At 35.7% G+C, this 18111-nt stretch overlaps 1 protein-coding gene across 1 annotated transcript in view; it reads left to right on the forward strand.

Moving 5' to 3' along the window:
- The window catches only part of LOC128982910 (putative phospholipase B-like lamina ancestor), a 163987-nt gene that overhangs the window by 54921 nt on the left and 90955 nt on the right, over nt 1-18111 (forward strand). Inside the window, exons 4-5 of the mRNA XM_054401976.1 lie at nt 66-215; nt 3092-3338. Of these exons, the coding sequence (XP_054257951.1) occupies nt 66-215; nt 3092-3338 (397 nt within the window). The remainder of the gene's footprint in view (nt 1-65; nt 216-3091; nt 3339-18111) is intronic.

Genomic DNA, 18111 nt, shown 5'->3' on the forward strand with positions numbered 1-18111 from the left:
GTGTTAGAGGAAGCTTTGGCTGTAGTCTTGTTATTAGCTAACAATATTACTGTTGGGTTTTGTAGGCCGACTCATGATGGTAACTATGCAGCCACAGTGTTCTGGTCCCGGACTGCTGGATACCGGATTCAGTTCTGGGGGCAAAACAACGAACCTGCAAGTATAAGGAAGGGAGTGGCTCGTGCTTACTACCGTCCTGACATGAGTCGAGATGGGTAAGTGAAGTACTTAAAATAATCAAATGGTCGAGGTTAAAAATTTCTCTAATTTTAAAGGAATTATAGCGATTTAATTTTTGAACCTAATAACCCAGTAACCTTGTTATAAAAATCAGGGTCTACCTTGCATGATATGGGGTAGTAGGTTTCTTTTTTTTATGTTGTTTGTAATAGTACCGAGTTGCTAAATCCAAATTTTCGACCTCGGCGACCTTCCGGATCACCTCCAAAAAACTTAAAAATCGGCGGAATTTCACACTTTTTTTACGTTTGTCTGATTTTGACCCTGAAGCATCACTTTTTCATAAAGAACAACCATAACCATTTTTAAAGTACATAAAATTACTTATCATTTAAGACCTAAATGGCTATTACAGGCCTAATAGTTTTCAAGATATGATTCCACAAACAACGGCTAAAATTACCAAATTTTGAATTTTTTTAAAGTTTAGCTAATTTTAACCCAAAGCATAACTTTATCATAGTTTTTCATTAAAACAACCATAATTACTTTAAAATTACATTACACTACTCACAATTTACCAAAATGGTGATTATACGCCTAACACATTAAGAGATATTTGTTTTGCATTTACAAAAACAGCTAATTTGAACCAAGCAGCAACAAAAATACTGTGATTTATTTTTCTCTATTGTTTAAGTGAAATGGTAGAACATTATGGCTATGGTAGATGTGTAATACTATAGTATACCGTAGATTTAAAGAAGCAAATTTTATCAAACTGTATCCTCCCCCATTGCAAATCGAGGGCCTAAGTCTAATACCACGTATCTTCAAAATATAGGGTTTTGAGATCTATAGTAAAAAAAATAGATTTCATTGTCCCTCACCTAATTCTAAAACCTCGTAAGTCTATAAAAATTGGAAATAATTTTAAAAAATGGGAAATGTAGACCTCGTATCTTGCAGTATTGGTAAACCTTCCTTCTAGCAACACGTATCTTGTATTGTTTACAGTGTGCAAAAGGTGGTCAGCTGTGCCGGTCTGTTATTGTTATGCAGTTTCATAGTGAAAAAGAGAATTTCAGTGTTCAAAATGTAGTAAATATAAGATAGAATTAACTCAGTTTTGTATATATGCAATTAGTTTATTTGTGGCTTTATTACAATTTATGTAATACGTTGTCATAAATCAGTGTTAAGATACGGGGTCTTAGAAGGAGGAATATTCTTACTGTAAAAATACGTTATAACTTGTTATAACAAATTATTGTATTAACTTTTTTGCTAAGGAATAATTTAATACTCTAATTTTTTCTGCAATACAATAAAACAGTACTTATAACAATAAAGTTGTTATAATAAAAATGCTTAGTGTTTATTTAGCAATACCTCGTATTTTACAAATTGGTAATTCTAATAACTCGTATACCCAATTTCAATACCACGTAAGTTAACCCTCCAACTGGCACATTTAAAAAAAGTTTAATACAATACCTCGTATCTTACTTTTTTTATATAATAACTCTTTTTAAATAATAAATAAACATAAGAAGTGGTTTGTTTTATCAAATTTAATAACTACATGTACATTCCTATAAAGTAATGAGCTGTTTCTCGTAAAACCATAATAATTACAACGTTTTTTTGCTCTCCTGTAAAGTAGGCATTTTCCTCATACGTGGTATTAGACTTAGGCCCTCGAAATGCAAAGCTTAAGTATAACTGCAATAAGCATTTTATACTTATATGCCAACCCCGTACAAAGGACGGGTATTCTGCTAGTATATATATATATATATATATATAAAATATATATACACGGTGTCTTGTATATATATAGTCCCGGGTCGGATTTTCAAAATATTTAAAATAGAGGTACAAACTTTGCCAAAGCTACTGGATATAAATATCAATTTTATCATATATTCAATGGTCCGCTACTTCCTCAGGGGGACGACCCACTAGGAGTCAGAAGAAAACCTTAAATGTAAGCATAAGTTCAAATACATATAAAATAAAAGGTCTTTATCAGAAGAATAGAATGCCACACATTTGAATACAAACTGACTACCGAGTCAAAAATGGCAGCTGTTCAAAGATTTCTTGATTCTGCCATTTTGAATCTTTGAACGCTAAAATTAGCGGTATTGTATTCTACTAATAAAGCCCTTTAATTTGATGTGCATATCGACCTGTGCACATGGTTTTTAATTTCTTCAGACAAAAGCGGGCCCCCCTGAGGAGGTAGCGTTTATCATTGCAAATTCAATACACCTTTGAATAGCTGTCATTTTGGACTTTGTTTTCCGTTTGAGTTCGGGTTTGCAGCATTGTACTAATAAATCAAAATTTACTAGTAGATCCTAATAAATCCTAGCGGGCCGTCCCCCTGAGGAGGTTACGGAAGACTGAATCTATGTCCAGTAACTTTGTTCAAAAAATATTCAACCGACCTGGGACATTTTGGTCACCACATTTTACTCTAAAACACACACTTCATTACACTCTGTAGCAGCAACCCTAAGTACTCGTTAAACCTATTCAAATAAGGAATAAAGCTGTCAGGTTTAAGGAAATATTTATGTGGAAATCCAGTCAGGCAAGTAAACTCCCTTAGGCTGCAGGTTTCATGCGATGAGGGTATTTCTATATGTGTAGGGTTTCTTTAAAAAAATTACCTCAGTTTTAGGAAAAAAAAAACAGCTGAGTCAGTTTTACGGTTAATTTGTTTAGGAATTTAGCTTCTGAAACAACTCTTTTAAAATGGTGTTTTAGTTTTCCCTCAGACCAAAAAAAAATATATATAATAGAATAGGTACATGACAACATTTATACTTGCAGATCTATATTATCCAAGACCAAATTGTGGTTTATAGTTTGATATCTAAACTATGGTGATTTGGTTCAGATGGGCCAGTATGGAGATAGAGTCTCAGGGGCATTACCCCGACAGTGTACAGGCCCATGCGGCAGGGCTGCTGGAGGGAAGCCTCTCCTGGCAGCTCATCTACTACCATTGGAAAAACACCATTGAGAAAGCATGTGAGAACCGTGAAGAGTTCTGTGACCAAGCGAGAATCATTCTGGACCAGAATACTGTCAATATTCGAGAGAAGGCGAGAATGTTTGACCATATTGATCCATTTTGGCATCAGGTATGTAATTGTATTAAACCCATTAAATCAGAATTGATCATGATAGAATAATCTAGGTAAAAGTATTTTATTAGTATCAATCAACTCCAAGTAAACAAAAACAATTAACACATGATAATAAACTAAAATGACAATAGTCAGTAGAGCCAACCATTACATCTCCCTCTTTAAAGGTTGAGTTTCTGGGGAGGTTTTATAAGTCGTCTTGATCGGGTTGTTATGTTAGCAGAAGACATTCCAGAGGTGTTTGGAGGAACCGTTGAAAAGTTTGGCATGTCTTCATGATGATCCATCGGACCTCTTGTTAATGGTTGACTGTTACGGTTATCTGTTGAAAAGTTTGTTAAGCACATATACCGTTGTCTTCCTCAGATCGATGATCCTTCTGACTACTTGTTGATGGTTGATGGTTGTGGCAATGATCCTTCTGACTATTTGTTGATGCTTGATGGTTGTGGTAACTTTCCTTTTGAATGTTTGGCATTGGTTGTAAGTGAAACCGGTTTCTTCGAACTATGGTTCCTTTGTCCGTCAGTACTTTATAAGATCGTGGTGAGTTTAACTTTTCTACGACTTTTCCTTCACGTTTCAAATCAGATATCCAAACTTTGGTTCCTGGGTTCATATCTGATAAGGGTCGAGCACCATGTCGTCGATCGTAATTTCGTTTGTAATTTTGTCTATAATGATTCTCCTTCTCTCGGAGATGACTGAAGTCTGGCTTGTTCTCCAGATGACATGGTAAGGTAGGCAAATTGTCCCGTAGTCTGCGTCCGTATAATAACTGTGCTGGACTGTAACCGTTGGCCAGTGGAGAGTTCCTGTAAGACAACAAAGCTAAATATGGATCTCCTTTGTTCTTCTTTAGAACAGCTTTTGCAATTTTTACAGCTGCTTCGGCTGAGCCATTGCTCTGATGAAACTGAGGACTGCTTGTTTTGCATAAAAAGTTGTACTCTTTGGCAAATTTTCTGAATTCTGCACTAGTGATGCCAAACTGCGTTCCACTATCTGAGTATAAAACTTCAGGAATACCGTGGCGAGAAAACGTTGACTTGCATTTCTCAATAACTTCAGATGCAGTGAGCGATTGTAGAGTTGCAATCTCAAAATATCTCGAGAACTGATCTGTTATAACAATGAACCATTTGCCATTAAGCTTGAACAAATCCATTGCTGCCTTTTCCCATGGACGTTTTGGAAACTCGGAAGGAATGAGCGGCTCATTTCGATTTTCTCTGTGTTTAATGCATGTTGGGCATGAAGCTACCATCATATTTATATCTGATGCCATTCCTGGCCACCATAAACTGAATCTAGCCTTTTCTCGACATTTGGTGGCTCCTAGATGACCGACGTGTATTCTATGAAGCATTTCTTGACAAAGACTTGATGGTACTATTATTCTAGAATTGCGTAAAAGTAAGTTGTCCATCAGTGATATCTCATCTTTAACCGAGAAGTAGGGGACTAGTTGAGATGGAAGTTGTGATTTTTCTGGCCATCCAGTATGACAGTATACTGCAATCTTTCTGAAGATGGGATCTGCTTGCTGAGCTTCCCGTAACCTGTTTATGTTTTCATCAGTCGTAGGTATGTTTTCAACCACATTTTGAACAAAAGCTTCAATTTCTTCTTCCATGTCATATGTTTCCTTGCTTGGAATGGGGCATCTTGAAAGACAGTCTGCTGGTGCAAGGTGTTTTCCAGGCGTATATGTCACTGAATATGAGTATCTCATCATGCGAAGCCTCATTCGCTGTAAGCGAGGTGTAATGTCATCCAAATTCTTAGATGATAAGATTTTTACAAGTGGCTTGTGATCCGTTTCAATTACAATCTCTCGACCAATTATATAGTCTCTGAGCTTGTCACAAGCCCATGTGATTGCCAGGGCTTCACGTTCAATATTTGAATATGATTTTTCAGCTTCTGTAAGTGACCTTGAAATGTAAGAAACAGGTCTGAATTTACCATCATGATGTTTCTGAAGAAGCAATCCGCCGAGACCATAAGAAGAAGCGTCTGCTGACACAAGAGTTGGTAAGCGAGGGTCGTAAAATGCTAGTTGGGGTGCTGAGGTCAGAAGTTTTTTTTATACTTTCAAACGCATGCTGTTGTTGTTCTCCCCAAAACCATTCATTTTTCTCTTTAAGTAGATCATGGATTGGTTTTAGTATTTCTGATCGATTTGGTATGTATTTACCACAAAAATTAATCATTCCTAAGAAGCGTTGTACTTCTTTTATATCAGATGGAGGTTTCATCTCAAGAATGGCTTTGACTCTTTCATGGCTGATTTGAACCCCTCGGGATGAAAGGTGATGTCCTAAGAATTGTACTTCTGGCTGAGAAAATACACATTTGTCTTTATTCAATGTAATTCCAGCATTTCTGAGTTTCTTTAAAACTTCATTTAAGATCAAGTCATGTTCCTCTTGACTGGAACCCCATACAAGTATGTCATCGATGTGAGCTAAACAGTTTCGTTGAGATCCTAAGGTTTCTTGAATTCGTTTCTGGAAATACTCGGGAGCACTTGTGATACCAAATGGAAGAACTTTGAATTTGTATCGGCCCCAAGGAGTTAAAAACGTGGTGAGATCTTGAGATTCTTCTGCAAGAGCTATTTGCCAAAACCCATGGTTGGCATCCAGTTTGGAAAAGACTTTGGCATCTTTTATTCGAGCCATCGTATAATCAATGCCCCAAATAGGATGAGTTTGTCGAAACACATTCTTATTAAGCATAGTAAGGTCCACACATATTCGAACCTGAGTTCTATCTTTCTTAGGCACCACGACCATAGGTGCGCACCAAGAAGTAGCGTGATCAACGGGTGTTATAACGTCCATATTCACCATATTTTCAATCTCCTTCTTTGTTTTTTCCCAAAGAGGTACTGGAATCCGTCGAGGAACTGATATCGCATAAGGTTTTGCATCATTTTTAAGTTCAATTTCGTAGCTCCCCTTCATTTTTCCTAGACCACTGAAAAGGTCAGGAAAGTTTTTGATCCAATCATTAGCAGATTTGTTGAAATTAGTTTTCGATACCTCACGAATAACCGGTATTATTTTTAGTTTTTCTATTGCTGGTTTGCCAAGTAGTGGTGTTGTGCATTTGTCAGCCACATACATTTTTTCCATACACGATTGTCCTTTGTAAGAGAGTTTTGCAGTGATTGTGCCAAGAACAGAAAGAGGCGATCCTCCAGCCGCACTTAAAGTTCTCTGGGTAGGCTGGACTGCAATTTTTTTGCTTAGCTTTATGTTGGATGGTATTACTGTCACGTCAGCTCCTGTGTCGATTTTGAACTTGACAGTGTCTTCATTAAGTCTTACATTTATTGTCCAGGGATCATTTTTTGTTTTACTAGAATACACACACCCAATGAATTTTTTCGATGGGTCTGGTTCATTAGCGATTTGGGTAAAGTCATCTGAACGATCCAAGTCTATTTCTCGAACATTGTTTTGAAGACAACAGTGTGAAAAGTGGCCATTTCGCTTGCACCTAGAACATTTGCGATCTTTTGCTGGACACAGACCTCTTCGATGAGAAGGGGTTGAACCACACCAAATACAAGAGTTGGGATAGCTCTTGACATTTGAGCTTGAATACGTTAATCTCCCTTGATCCCTATTTTCTCTTTTGGATGAATGTATTGCATTATCATATCTAGCACGTTGATTTTTATTTACAGCTTCGATTGATGGGAGGGTCAATTCTTCTTTTTGTCGTTTCAATTCTTCTGATTTGCGAAGTGAAGTTATTGCAGATTCCAATGTAACTTTATTTTCTAATTGTAGTTTATCACTCAAATCTTGATCACGCATACCAATAATAATGACCATTAATAACATTTCATCTTCAAGCGTTCCCCATTCACAGGTACGAGCAAGAGAATATAAATCTGTCACAAAATCTTCTGCAGTTTCTGTTAGTCCTTGTTTTCTACGTAGAAATTTGGCTCTTTCATAAATAATATTCTTCTTTGGATTGAAGTGCCCATCAAATTTGTCCATGACTGTTTTATACTTTGTTTCTTCGTTGGTCATTTTGAAGGATGAGAATATTTCTTCTGATTTTGGGCCCATTGCATATATGAGTGTACTCACTTGTTTTTCTTCAGATGATTGATCCAAATCACTAATTGTTCTAAATCTTTCGAAACGTTTTTTCCATGGTGACCATTCCGCTGGTTGGAAGGAAAAAGGTTCAGGCATTCTTACTTGTGTATGAGCCATGATAAACTTTTTTGATAATGGTAGATACCACAAAAGTTGTTGATCTGTTTGTATAGGTAAAAAAGTTAAATTTCAGTGTCAGTATATTAATTCCCAAACTATGCAAATACCGACTGCGCCATGTATTAAACCCATTAAATTTGAATTGATCATGATAGAATAATCTAGGTAAAAGTATTTTATTAGTATCAATCAACTCCAAGTAAACAAAAACAATTAACACATGATAATAAACTAAAATGACAATAGTCAGTAGAGCCAACCATTACAGTAATAGTATATTTCGTACCTAGTGCCGAAAATGAGGTTTTGCCAGCTTGAGATAGTTTTTAAGTTCGAGAACATAAAACTATCAAGAGCTGCAAAACCCTTTCAGTCCATGGTACGAACGCTATTTCTCTCCACACTATACAGTGCCCTATTACCACTATTCACCACAATAATAATGCACACTGATAGTCAACACAACTACAACTTTAAGGCTATGCGGAGAAATAATTTGAGGAATCAGCCAAAATAATAATAAATAGGATTTGGTTTAAAATCCTTGAAGGACCCAGAATAAAGCTATTTCACTGCTAATGTTGTGAGGCCAGAAGTCTCCACCACCCTTGCTAAACAACAAAATCCAAAAACAAAACAAAATCCCTTTTTGTAACAAAATCCAGTTTATTCTGTTATTTTGTTGTTTTACTTTTACTTAGTACTTAGTGGGGTAAGTGGAACCAGGGGGCAAGTGTAACCTCAGCTTATCAATCAACTGATAGGAGAAGTTTCAGCTTAATTTCCATCATATTGTGTTCTCAGGACCTTGTTTTATAGTTCTTAACCTTAAAACACTAAATCTCAGGACCTTGTTTTATAGTTCTTAACCTTAAAACACTAAATAACATATGAAAAATGTACTTTTTTAGTTTTGAAAAAAAGCTTGCATACAACCTTGCAATGTAAATTCAAAAGTCAAACTTTGAAAATTTTTTATAGTTACATTTTTAAAAGTAAATGTAACAATATTTTATGTACTAACTATTGTTTGCATGTAGATTCAGAATATCACTTCAAATTTATTACATTTCTTACAACTTAGATTTTACAACCATGGTTACACTTGCCCCCTAAAATTTTGCCGGCTGGGCGAGTGGAATATCATAACAGTTCTAGAAGCTGAGAAGACGGTTTTTTCACTAACTGACCATAACATTATGAGCTAGATTTTGAAAACCATATATTAAAAACCATTTTTTTCAAGTGAATCATGTGCCCAGAGAGTTATACTACAAACTACACACAATGCAAGTACTATTTTTTGTTATAATTTCCTATTTTTACAAGATTTTACAATTTTACGTTTCTTTCCATTTTACAATGTTTTCCACAAACGTCTACGAAAAAGTTTGTAACTTAAAAACAAATAGAGATATTTTTATAATTCAAAAAGTCTCAGAATTACAGAAAATTTCTCTATTGACCCTCTTGCCCCTCATTCCTCTCAATGCAATAAATTTTAATTCAGATGTGGGTGGTTCCACTTGCCCCCATGTTGGGGCAACTGGAACCTCACAACAAAAATTTTTTATTTATTTTTATTTTTAAGAAAAAAACTTTTTTGTTTTTAAAGCTATTGTCTTTAAAAAGCTAATTAGTAGTAGTTATGGTTTAAAAAAAATCACAATTACAAGTATAATATTACCTGAGCAATGTAAGGTCAAAGTTGAACTATGCTAAAACCTGGTTCCACTTACCCCACTTGACCCTATATTACTTTTAATTGTAGCTTTTAACATTTAAATAAGGACATAGCTGAACTTGTAACAAACTTTATTTTTATTCAAACCATTCTAATTATTGATCTTATTTACATAACGATACTGTCAAAGAAACTGTCAAATGGTTAAATATCATTTAACTATTTGACAGTTTCTAGGAGGCAGAACATGTTTCCATTACACAATAGAGTTCTATATATGCAATTTCAACATACCCCCTTAGTGGTAAAATGTTCTCTTTATCTTTTAACTATCAACATGTCTCTGAATTTATTGAAAGTTTGGATGGGTGAGAGGTTTTGTGAACAAATTAGCTATCTGATCAACAGTCGAAGAGTATTTAATTTCAAATTCTTGATACTGATATTTTTTACTCAGATAATGAAATTTTATTTCAATATGTCTTCTACCTTACTTAACTGACCAAATTTAATTAGTTTCATAGAACTTTGATTGTCCACATACAAAGGCACTTTTACTTGTTTTCCCGTTATCTCTTCAATCAAAGTTCTCAGATATGTGAATTCCGTACAGCAATCTGCAGCGGCAATGTACTCAGCCTCTGTTGTAGATTTTGCAACAGTGTTCTGTTTTTGTGATCGCCATGATATTGGTCCTCCAGCATAAATTATAACTTAACCAGTGGTACTTTTTCTTTGATTTTTATCACCAGAATAATCATCATCGCTGTATGCAATAAGTTCAAGTACTTCTTTTTTATGTTCTTGTGACTTAGAGAACTTTATTCTTCTGTCTTGGGTACCTTTGATATATTAGAGTTGTTTTAACATTTTGCACATCTTTCTTAGGTCTCTCCATGAATCATCTGCTTTTGTAACTAACTGCATATGACAAATCAGGTCTAGTTTTACTTGTCAGATATACTGTAGTAAGCTTCCAGTAATTTCTCTGTAGTTAGAGTAATTAACATCATCATATTTTTTTTTAAAGGAAAAAAGCAACACGTCTTTGCAATAATTACTGAGGAGAAAGGGAGGATACACAACTAACTCACCTGAATAAAAAAGTCTCAGAAGGTCAACATAAAAAGTACACATTAAACTGATACTAGTTAACCCCCGCCACCCCCCGTGCTCCACCACGGGAATATTTTCAGCAATAAAAGACATAATACCTAATTAACAAATACTGTTTATCTTTGTATTTTATTTAGGGGCTGCTTAATCTTTTTTTACATGAAGTAGATCGGATAGTTGGCCTGTATAAACTATCAGGGCCGTCCGAAGGGGGGGAAACCGGGGCAAGCTGCCCCGGGCGCCACATCTGGGGGGCGCCGCACCGCGGCTATTTGTATTAACATAGTATTAAAAATATGCAAATGCGACTATTACTGGGGGGCAGAGGGGGCACCACGACCATGTTTGCTCCGGGCGCCGCCATCCCTGGGGACGGCCCTGTAAACTATTTATGTTAATCAAACCAATATATTAGTTTATATTTTAAATTAATTCCAGTTACATTTGAAAAATAAATAGTGTATGAACTGTGCAATGCTGATAGCCTAATAATGGAGATAATTTGTTACATTTGTTGTTTTCTTGTTCATTACATTCGTTGTGTGGAATAAAGATATTTACTTAAATCACGCATCAGCAGTTAGTCACATTTCACGGATCTTTGACCCATTCTGTGAGTAACAGCTGTGTTACCTTTATAGGCTATAATATAAAGTTGGGCATAGAAAGCGATTGAAAAACCTAACCCTGGCTCTTGCCCTTGTAATGAAAAAAGGTGCCAATCCTGCAATATTCACAAACCAGCAGGAACATTCTCCAGCTCTTTCCACAATAGACAATACAAAATCAAAGGACACCACACCTGCAACTCAGAAAACCTGATTTACCAATTGGAATGCCCCCAATGCCCTGCCCAATACATTGGCCTAACAACAAAAACTATACGAAAAAGGATGAATGGATACCGTCATGATGTTAAAACCAACAAAGAATAAAACCCCATACCGGTACTACAACATTCCCTAACCCACAACCTCCAATTTGACAGTTGCTACACCACAAAAGCTGTCAAATCCCTGCCAAAGAACCAATGCTTTAGCCCCATGCTTAGAAGATGGGAATTGATGGCCTATCAATTTGTTACAAATTCACGAGCTCCACCCAACTTAAACATAAGATAAACCCAATTTCCTTCCAAAATATTCCTTACACACACAACTAACTACAGTAGTACAGTAAAATCAATGGTGTAAATACAGGGTGAGGCAGTGAGAGCACCCCAATTTTCTTTGGTTGTCACACTATAAGTAAAGCAACAATGAATGAACAGTTGTGCTTATAACATCAATTAAACTATGCCATTTTAGTAAATATTATGCCTGAGGCTATTAACACTGAGATTTTGATGTGGAAACCTATTTTTAAAATAGTGATTCTTATGTAAAAACCCAGAGATTATTTGGACCACATTCCATCCTTGGTCAACATGGTGCTGTTCCAGATTGGAAAACAATGGTGAACTGGGTAAAATTATTTAGGATAAACGCTTAAACCTTAAAAATAATCGGTGGGTACCGCAATGATCTTTGTACACCTGCAAATGTTGAAAAAGTGCGAGTCGCAGTAACTCAAAGACTAAAGAGATTTGTCAGGAAGCTTTTGTTATTGAAAGCTTTACGTTGGCTCCTTTTTTTGGTATGAGGGCGGGGTTATTCTAATAAGCTACTTGAAGTTCGAGGTTTTTCAAAGTCACCCCACAGATTTGCTTGAACCGAAGCTAAGAAAAACTAAAGTGATTCCTGAAGAAATGCTGGTTGAGTATTTTATGGAGTTTTCAAGTGACTAAAAAGGAATGTCAAGTATGACAAGGACGTCAAATGCAGGATTTTGTTTACAAGAAATGGAAAAATGACTTTGTTAAGTTAAAATGGCAAAAGATAAGCTGTGTTTTGATGTGCTATTTATATCCATAGGGTGAATATTATTGAGTTTGTACTACTTATAAATTGGGGTGCTTTCATTGCCCCACCCTGTATATATGTGTAGATACAGTTTATAATTTTTAGTTTATACAAGTTAAGTGTTGGCAAGCCTGTCAGAATTTAAAACAGTGCCAGAACTGTAACTGCCATTATTCTACCTTCTACCTCTGAAGAAGTCCCTGAAAGGGGCGAAATATCAGTTTAATGTGTACTTTGTATGTGTTCTATTGACCTCCTGACACTTTTTTATTCAGTTGATTTAGTTTTGTATCATTCCTTTCTCAATAATTATCATCATCAGATTTTAAATTTTCTTAAACTTTGTGGTGATATTGGGGTTTTAACTGACTTGCAATCTGCCTAGTTATATTTTTCCGGCACTTGTTTAGCATACTTCTCTTGTCAAGTACAAACCATCATTTTCCTTTTTTAGTTCCATTCCCAAGTATGTTCTAGGATTTTCATTTATTGTGATGCCAAACTCCATGTTTAACATTGTTATCAAATGCTTTATTAATTTGTCCTTTCCAAAAACGATACCATCATCTACATGTATTGTGATTATGATTTTTCCTTAGTTGTCTTTAAAAATACATTGGTCAGATTTTAGTTGATCAAGTCCTTGTTGTTTCAGAAAGGTTGTTAGTTTTTTATTCCATCGGCATGGTGCTTGTTTTAGACCATAAAGGGAATTTTTTAGTTTATATGCCTTCCCTTTTTCAGTGTAACCTTCCGGTAGTTTCGTGTACATTGTTATTTAATTCACCATGTAAGAATGCTGTTTTTACATCAAACGTTTGCATTTCCATATCTTCTTTAGCAGAAATTGCAAAAAGCAATCTCAGTGCACTTGAATCAACCACAGGACTGAATAAGTCTTTATAATCAATATCATCTGATGGGTTTTGTTGGCATCCTCTGACCACAAGACATGCTTTATACCGACCATCTTCTTTAATTTTAAAAATCCATTTAGCTGTAAGTCATTTTTCTCTCTCAGCTTCTTTTTTGTCAACCAACTCCCAAGTGTAGTTGTTTATTTTAAGAGATTGTTTTTCCTCTTCTATTGCTTGTATCCACTTATCTTGGTCTGAACTTTTTATTGTTTCACTGGATATGTCATCAGCACTTGGCCTTCCTCAAAACAGTAGACTTCATATCTTTTGGGCTGTTTTATCACTCCTCTTGGCCGAAGGTTGTATCCTTCTTCTTCCATATTTTGATTTAGCTTTCTATCTTCATTTATAACTCCTCCTTGACCTTCATTATGTACTTCTTGGTTTTCTCTGGGTCTATCTTCATTTGTTACTCTTTCTTTACTTTCATCATGTACTTATTGGTGTTCTATTATTTCATTTTCCCTTTCATTTATTTCTTGATGTTCTTCTACTTCATCTTCCCAATTACTGTGTTCTTCATGTCCTTCTTCAAATTTTTCAAATATTTGTTCATTTTGAGATTTATTTTTTTAGTTTTCACAGAAATATTTAGATGTGAAGATCACATCTCTACTTACAAAAGTCTCTCTTCTTTCTGGATCCCATAGCCTGTAGCCATTCGCGGCGTGTCCAACAAACATAGCTTCTTTACTCCTTGAGTCAAGTTTTCTTAAAGGCTTTATAACTTTGGCATATACTTTCTTGCCAAAAATCTGAAGATTACTTAAATTTGACTTCTTTCCATACAACTTTTCAGCGGGAGTATTACTTGATCCAGTTGCAGGACTTCTATTAGCAAGATAAGCGGCTGTTAACACAGCTTCTCCACACATTTCTTTGTCACATTGGGCTTCAAATAATATAGATCTGGCTTTGTTCATTAAAGTGTGATGATGTGGAGTAGTATGAGTGTAAATGAAGATACCTAGGCCCTATATATCTTCCTCTAACCACTGCCAAATCACGCACATTTCCTGTCGTAACCCAACTCTATTGCAAGAATTAATCTAACTCGTCAAAGTGCACAATATTACTCGATCGATGTGGGAATCTTGGTTGCCCATGTGGCTGTTGCATGTATTGTGGTGTGTATATTGCCTATGTTGAGGTGTAAATTGCCTATTTTGAGATGTAAATTGCCTATTTCGAGGTGTGAATTGCCTATTTTGAGGTGTGAATTGCCTATTTTGAGGTGTAAATTGCCTATTATTTTCTGCTCTGGTTTCCCATCGGCGTGATTGCGAGTTGCTACCCTCTTCTAACTGTCTCACAACTTCTAATTTTGGGATAAGCGCTATTAAATCATCAAGTTTGGTCGGCGGCGGGAACCCTGCAAGACGTGCCCTATTTGTCGCGTTTATACCTGTCAATATTACCTCCAGTAAGTCGTATTCTGTTGGTATTAGGATTTCTGCTGACTCTTTCACCTGGATAATGAAATCTGAAAGTGACTCAAATTGACCCTGCACCCTATAAACTGTTTGAGTCAGGAGCTGTTGCTTTGCCCTTTCTGGCAGAAAGGTACTAATTATAGTAGGAATTGTTTTACCCTTGACCTCCCAGCTCTCCTGTAATGCCATGGTCCAAATATCCCTTAATTGCCCTGCTGTTTTGTGTAACAAGGCTATTGTGATTGATTTGTCGTCGGCTAACGTTAATTTTTCTATTTGAATGGCCGTTTTCAAGAAGGCTAACAATTTGCTTGTGTCAGTGCCGTCGCAATTGGGAGCTTTCGACGCTAGATCGTCAACTAATCTCGGGTTTGTGTGGGTGTGTGTTGATTGTGTGACAGGTTTGTTTTGAGATAAAGCTTGAGCGATTGAATTGCCTATGGCTTGGGCTGTGATTCTAATCATTTCCGCCGTCTGATCCGCTAAGATGGGTGTGTTTTGTTCTGTGGGTTTTGGTGTGTCTGGTACACTTGGCACCTGTGCTGTCACCGCGTTTTTTAAAATGACCCTATTTTCTTCCAGTGTCTTGGCTGGGGTTAAGCCCCACTTCTCGCACTGTAGAATTGCGCTTTGCGCATCAAATTCTCGTATCCATGATACCCCTGTGGGTTTTGTTTCCCACTCGTAAATCTTGGACATCTTGCCTTGATCTACTCTTATTTGAATAGTAAAAAAAAATTCAATCCTTAACAACTTCTTTAATATCAACTATTTTACCAAACAGGTGGGAAGAGTTTGGGCTGAGCAAATTGTAATTTAATAAGAAAAAGAGAGAAATTATTTAAAAAAAGGTGTGAATTTGGACTTATGATTGTATTTTACTGTAATTGGTGTGTCAAATGTTTGAATAAGATCTGATTCCCTATATTGTTCAAATGTATGTCATCCCTACGATTTGAATGCCTATATGTGTGTAAATAATATTTATTTGAATTTAAAACATGTGTTAGAAAAATTGGTTGGGTATTTTGATTTGACAATGTGTGTAAAAATGTGTTGAATTGAGTAATTTTATCTATTGTGTGTGGTGTATATTCTGACCTAGGGAAATATGGTAATCCTAACAGTATCAACCTGGTGCCTAGATAACGTTTCCTGATTACCCTGAGCAATGATACATATTGTTGTGTCATCATTGTTATTGATGTATTGCTGAATATGTCATTGGTTCCTATCCATAACAATAATGGTATTTCACTGTTGAAATATGGATTTGTGATTTTGATTTGTTTCTTTAATTGTCCAATTGTTGCGCCTGAAATTCCCATACTGTATTCTAATTTTAATTTACTACCTTCTCGGTTAGCAAAATATTCCAGACGTTTAGTCAGCGAATCGCCGAGTATTTCAATTTGTATCATATTACGGTATCAAGGTGGTCGAAAGAGTGTAGCAGGGTAATGGCATGTCGGTATGTCGGAATTCTTTTGTTTGGTTGTAGTGTCGGGCCTGCATGTTCAAGGTCGCTGCGAGTGAATGAAATTTTGTGGACTGTAAAATGTAAAACTGTATTGCGTTTTATGTCTGACATCTATTGCTGTACTGATTGTTGTGTTATTGTTGTACGAAATTACATGAAATTTTATCTAAGATAATAATTTGTTGATGTGAACAATGAATTGACCCTGTGATTTTGGCTTGATTCAGAAGGAATCAACATTGTCAATTAACGGCCTAAATTGACTGAAATGTTGTGAAGTGACGATTTACTCAAGCAAATGTTGTACACAGGCTCTTGGCTTTCTTTTAATTATGTAGTACATTTTTTTTACATTTATTATTATTATATATTTTTTTTACGTTTTAAATGTTTTTCTGTTTTTATATTTATTTTATATATTTATTTGTATTTTTGTTTAAGATGAGCCTGTAATAACTGTGTGTAATGTATATTTAAATCGTGTATGTTTGCTTGGAAATAACAAATCTGGCCTTAAATCGTCGCTTTATCTTTGAACTTATGTTATCTAACATTCCAGTTATCTTCTAAGTCTGTCTGGCCTATTAATGACATGGACTCTCAACTTTCACTAGCCACCTCAAATATCAAAACTTTGCTGGACAACTTAAATTCTAAACACAACTTAAATTAAGGTGATGAGTTACAACTAAAATATGTCAGACTACGTTTTAAAATTACAAATTCATTCACTGCTGTACCCTTTTTAGCTGTAAACTTATGAAATAAAAATTTGGGGATAGTTATTACTTTTTGGGGTTGGGAAGGTGACATACAAATGAATTTAAAATTCCCCCCAATTTTGAAATTTTGATTTGTTGGTCGTGGCCTGTAAACTATAGTGATGTGCACTTTGACTCCTAATATTTTGTTTTCCGTAATAAAAATATTCATCAAACACTCATTCGGCCTGTCGTCGAGATATATTTAGTTTAATTACTGCCTTTCAGACTTGATGTCGAACTCGTGAGTGATTACATAAATGCATTTAAATATATTCATCAACTTGGTTTGGTAAAATATTAATAAAAAACATCAAAGTTCTCCTAATTCTACTTTGAAATTAAAACATTCACATCAAAATTGATTTTTAAATTTCCTTTGAAAATAAAATAAACTGAATGATATTGATTCACATTTCATGACGTGCCTAGCTATGCATGCTCGTGCGTTCCAGGCCGCCACGTGGTGCCGACCTGTAGCCTGTCGATTTCCTGTCTGAACAAAGCACTTGGCTGGTCTGAGACACGTTTTAATCTATTCTATTTCTGTTAAAATTGCATTTTTGGCCGGATCTTGACGCTCTGCTACCAATATGTGATGATGTGGAGTAGTATGAGTGTAAATGAAGATACCTGGGCCCTATATATCTTCCTCTAACCACTGCCAAATCACGCACATTTCCTGTCGTAACCCAACTCTATTGCAAGAATTAATCTAACTCGTCAAAGTGCACAATATTACCTTAGCTGCCTATCACAGCCAGCTTTTATGTTCTTAATGTATCTAATTATAATATAGTGAACAGAGAAATATATATATACGGACTTATTCTAATTCGTGAAAAAGGTAACTAGATTTAGCAAATGTCAATTCTAAATTTGTGATATTAATTGCCAGACCACGACCATTCTAGAACCCAATAAATTACATAATTTAATTACTACCTGCCCTAGCCTACACCCTTCCCCAACCCCTACGAAACTATCTAGACATATTCTAATTTAAGGTACTTATCCGGACTAAGACGTGTTGATGGCGGAGACGGAGACACTACGACTACTCTCCTGGCTCGCTGCGCGTGCCTTCCCGGGCCGACTGCGCGCGCATCGTCGTCACGTGACTTGCGCTATTGTAGCGATCCGCTACAAAAGTAAGATTTAGTCTTTCAGATTACCCATTCAGTTGTGGAGTATATGGAATGGTGAAATCAATTTGGATACCCTTCTT

Source organism: Macrosteles quadrilineatus, unplaced genomic scaffold, assembly GCF_028750875.1.
Source record: "Macrosteles quadrilineatus isolate MER2022 unplaced genomic scaffold, UCM_ALF_1.0 Scaffold_1__1_contigs__length_201487025, whole genome shotgun sequence".
Lineage (NCBI taxonomy): Eukaryota > Metazoa > Arthropoda > Insecta > Hemiptera > Cicadellidae > Macrosteles > Macrosteles quadrilineatus.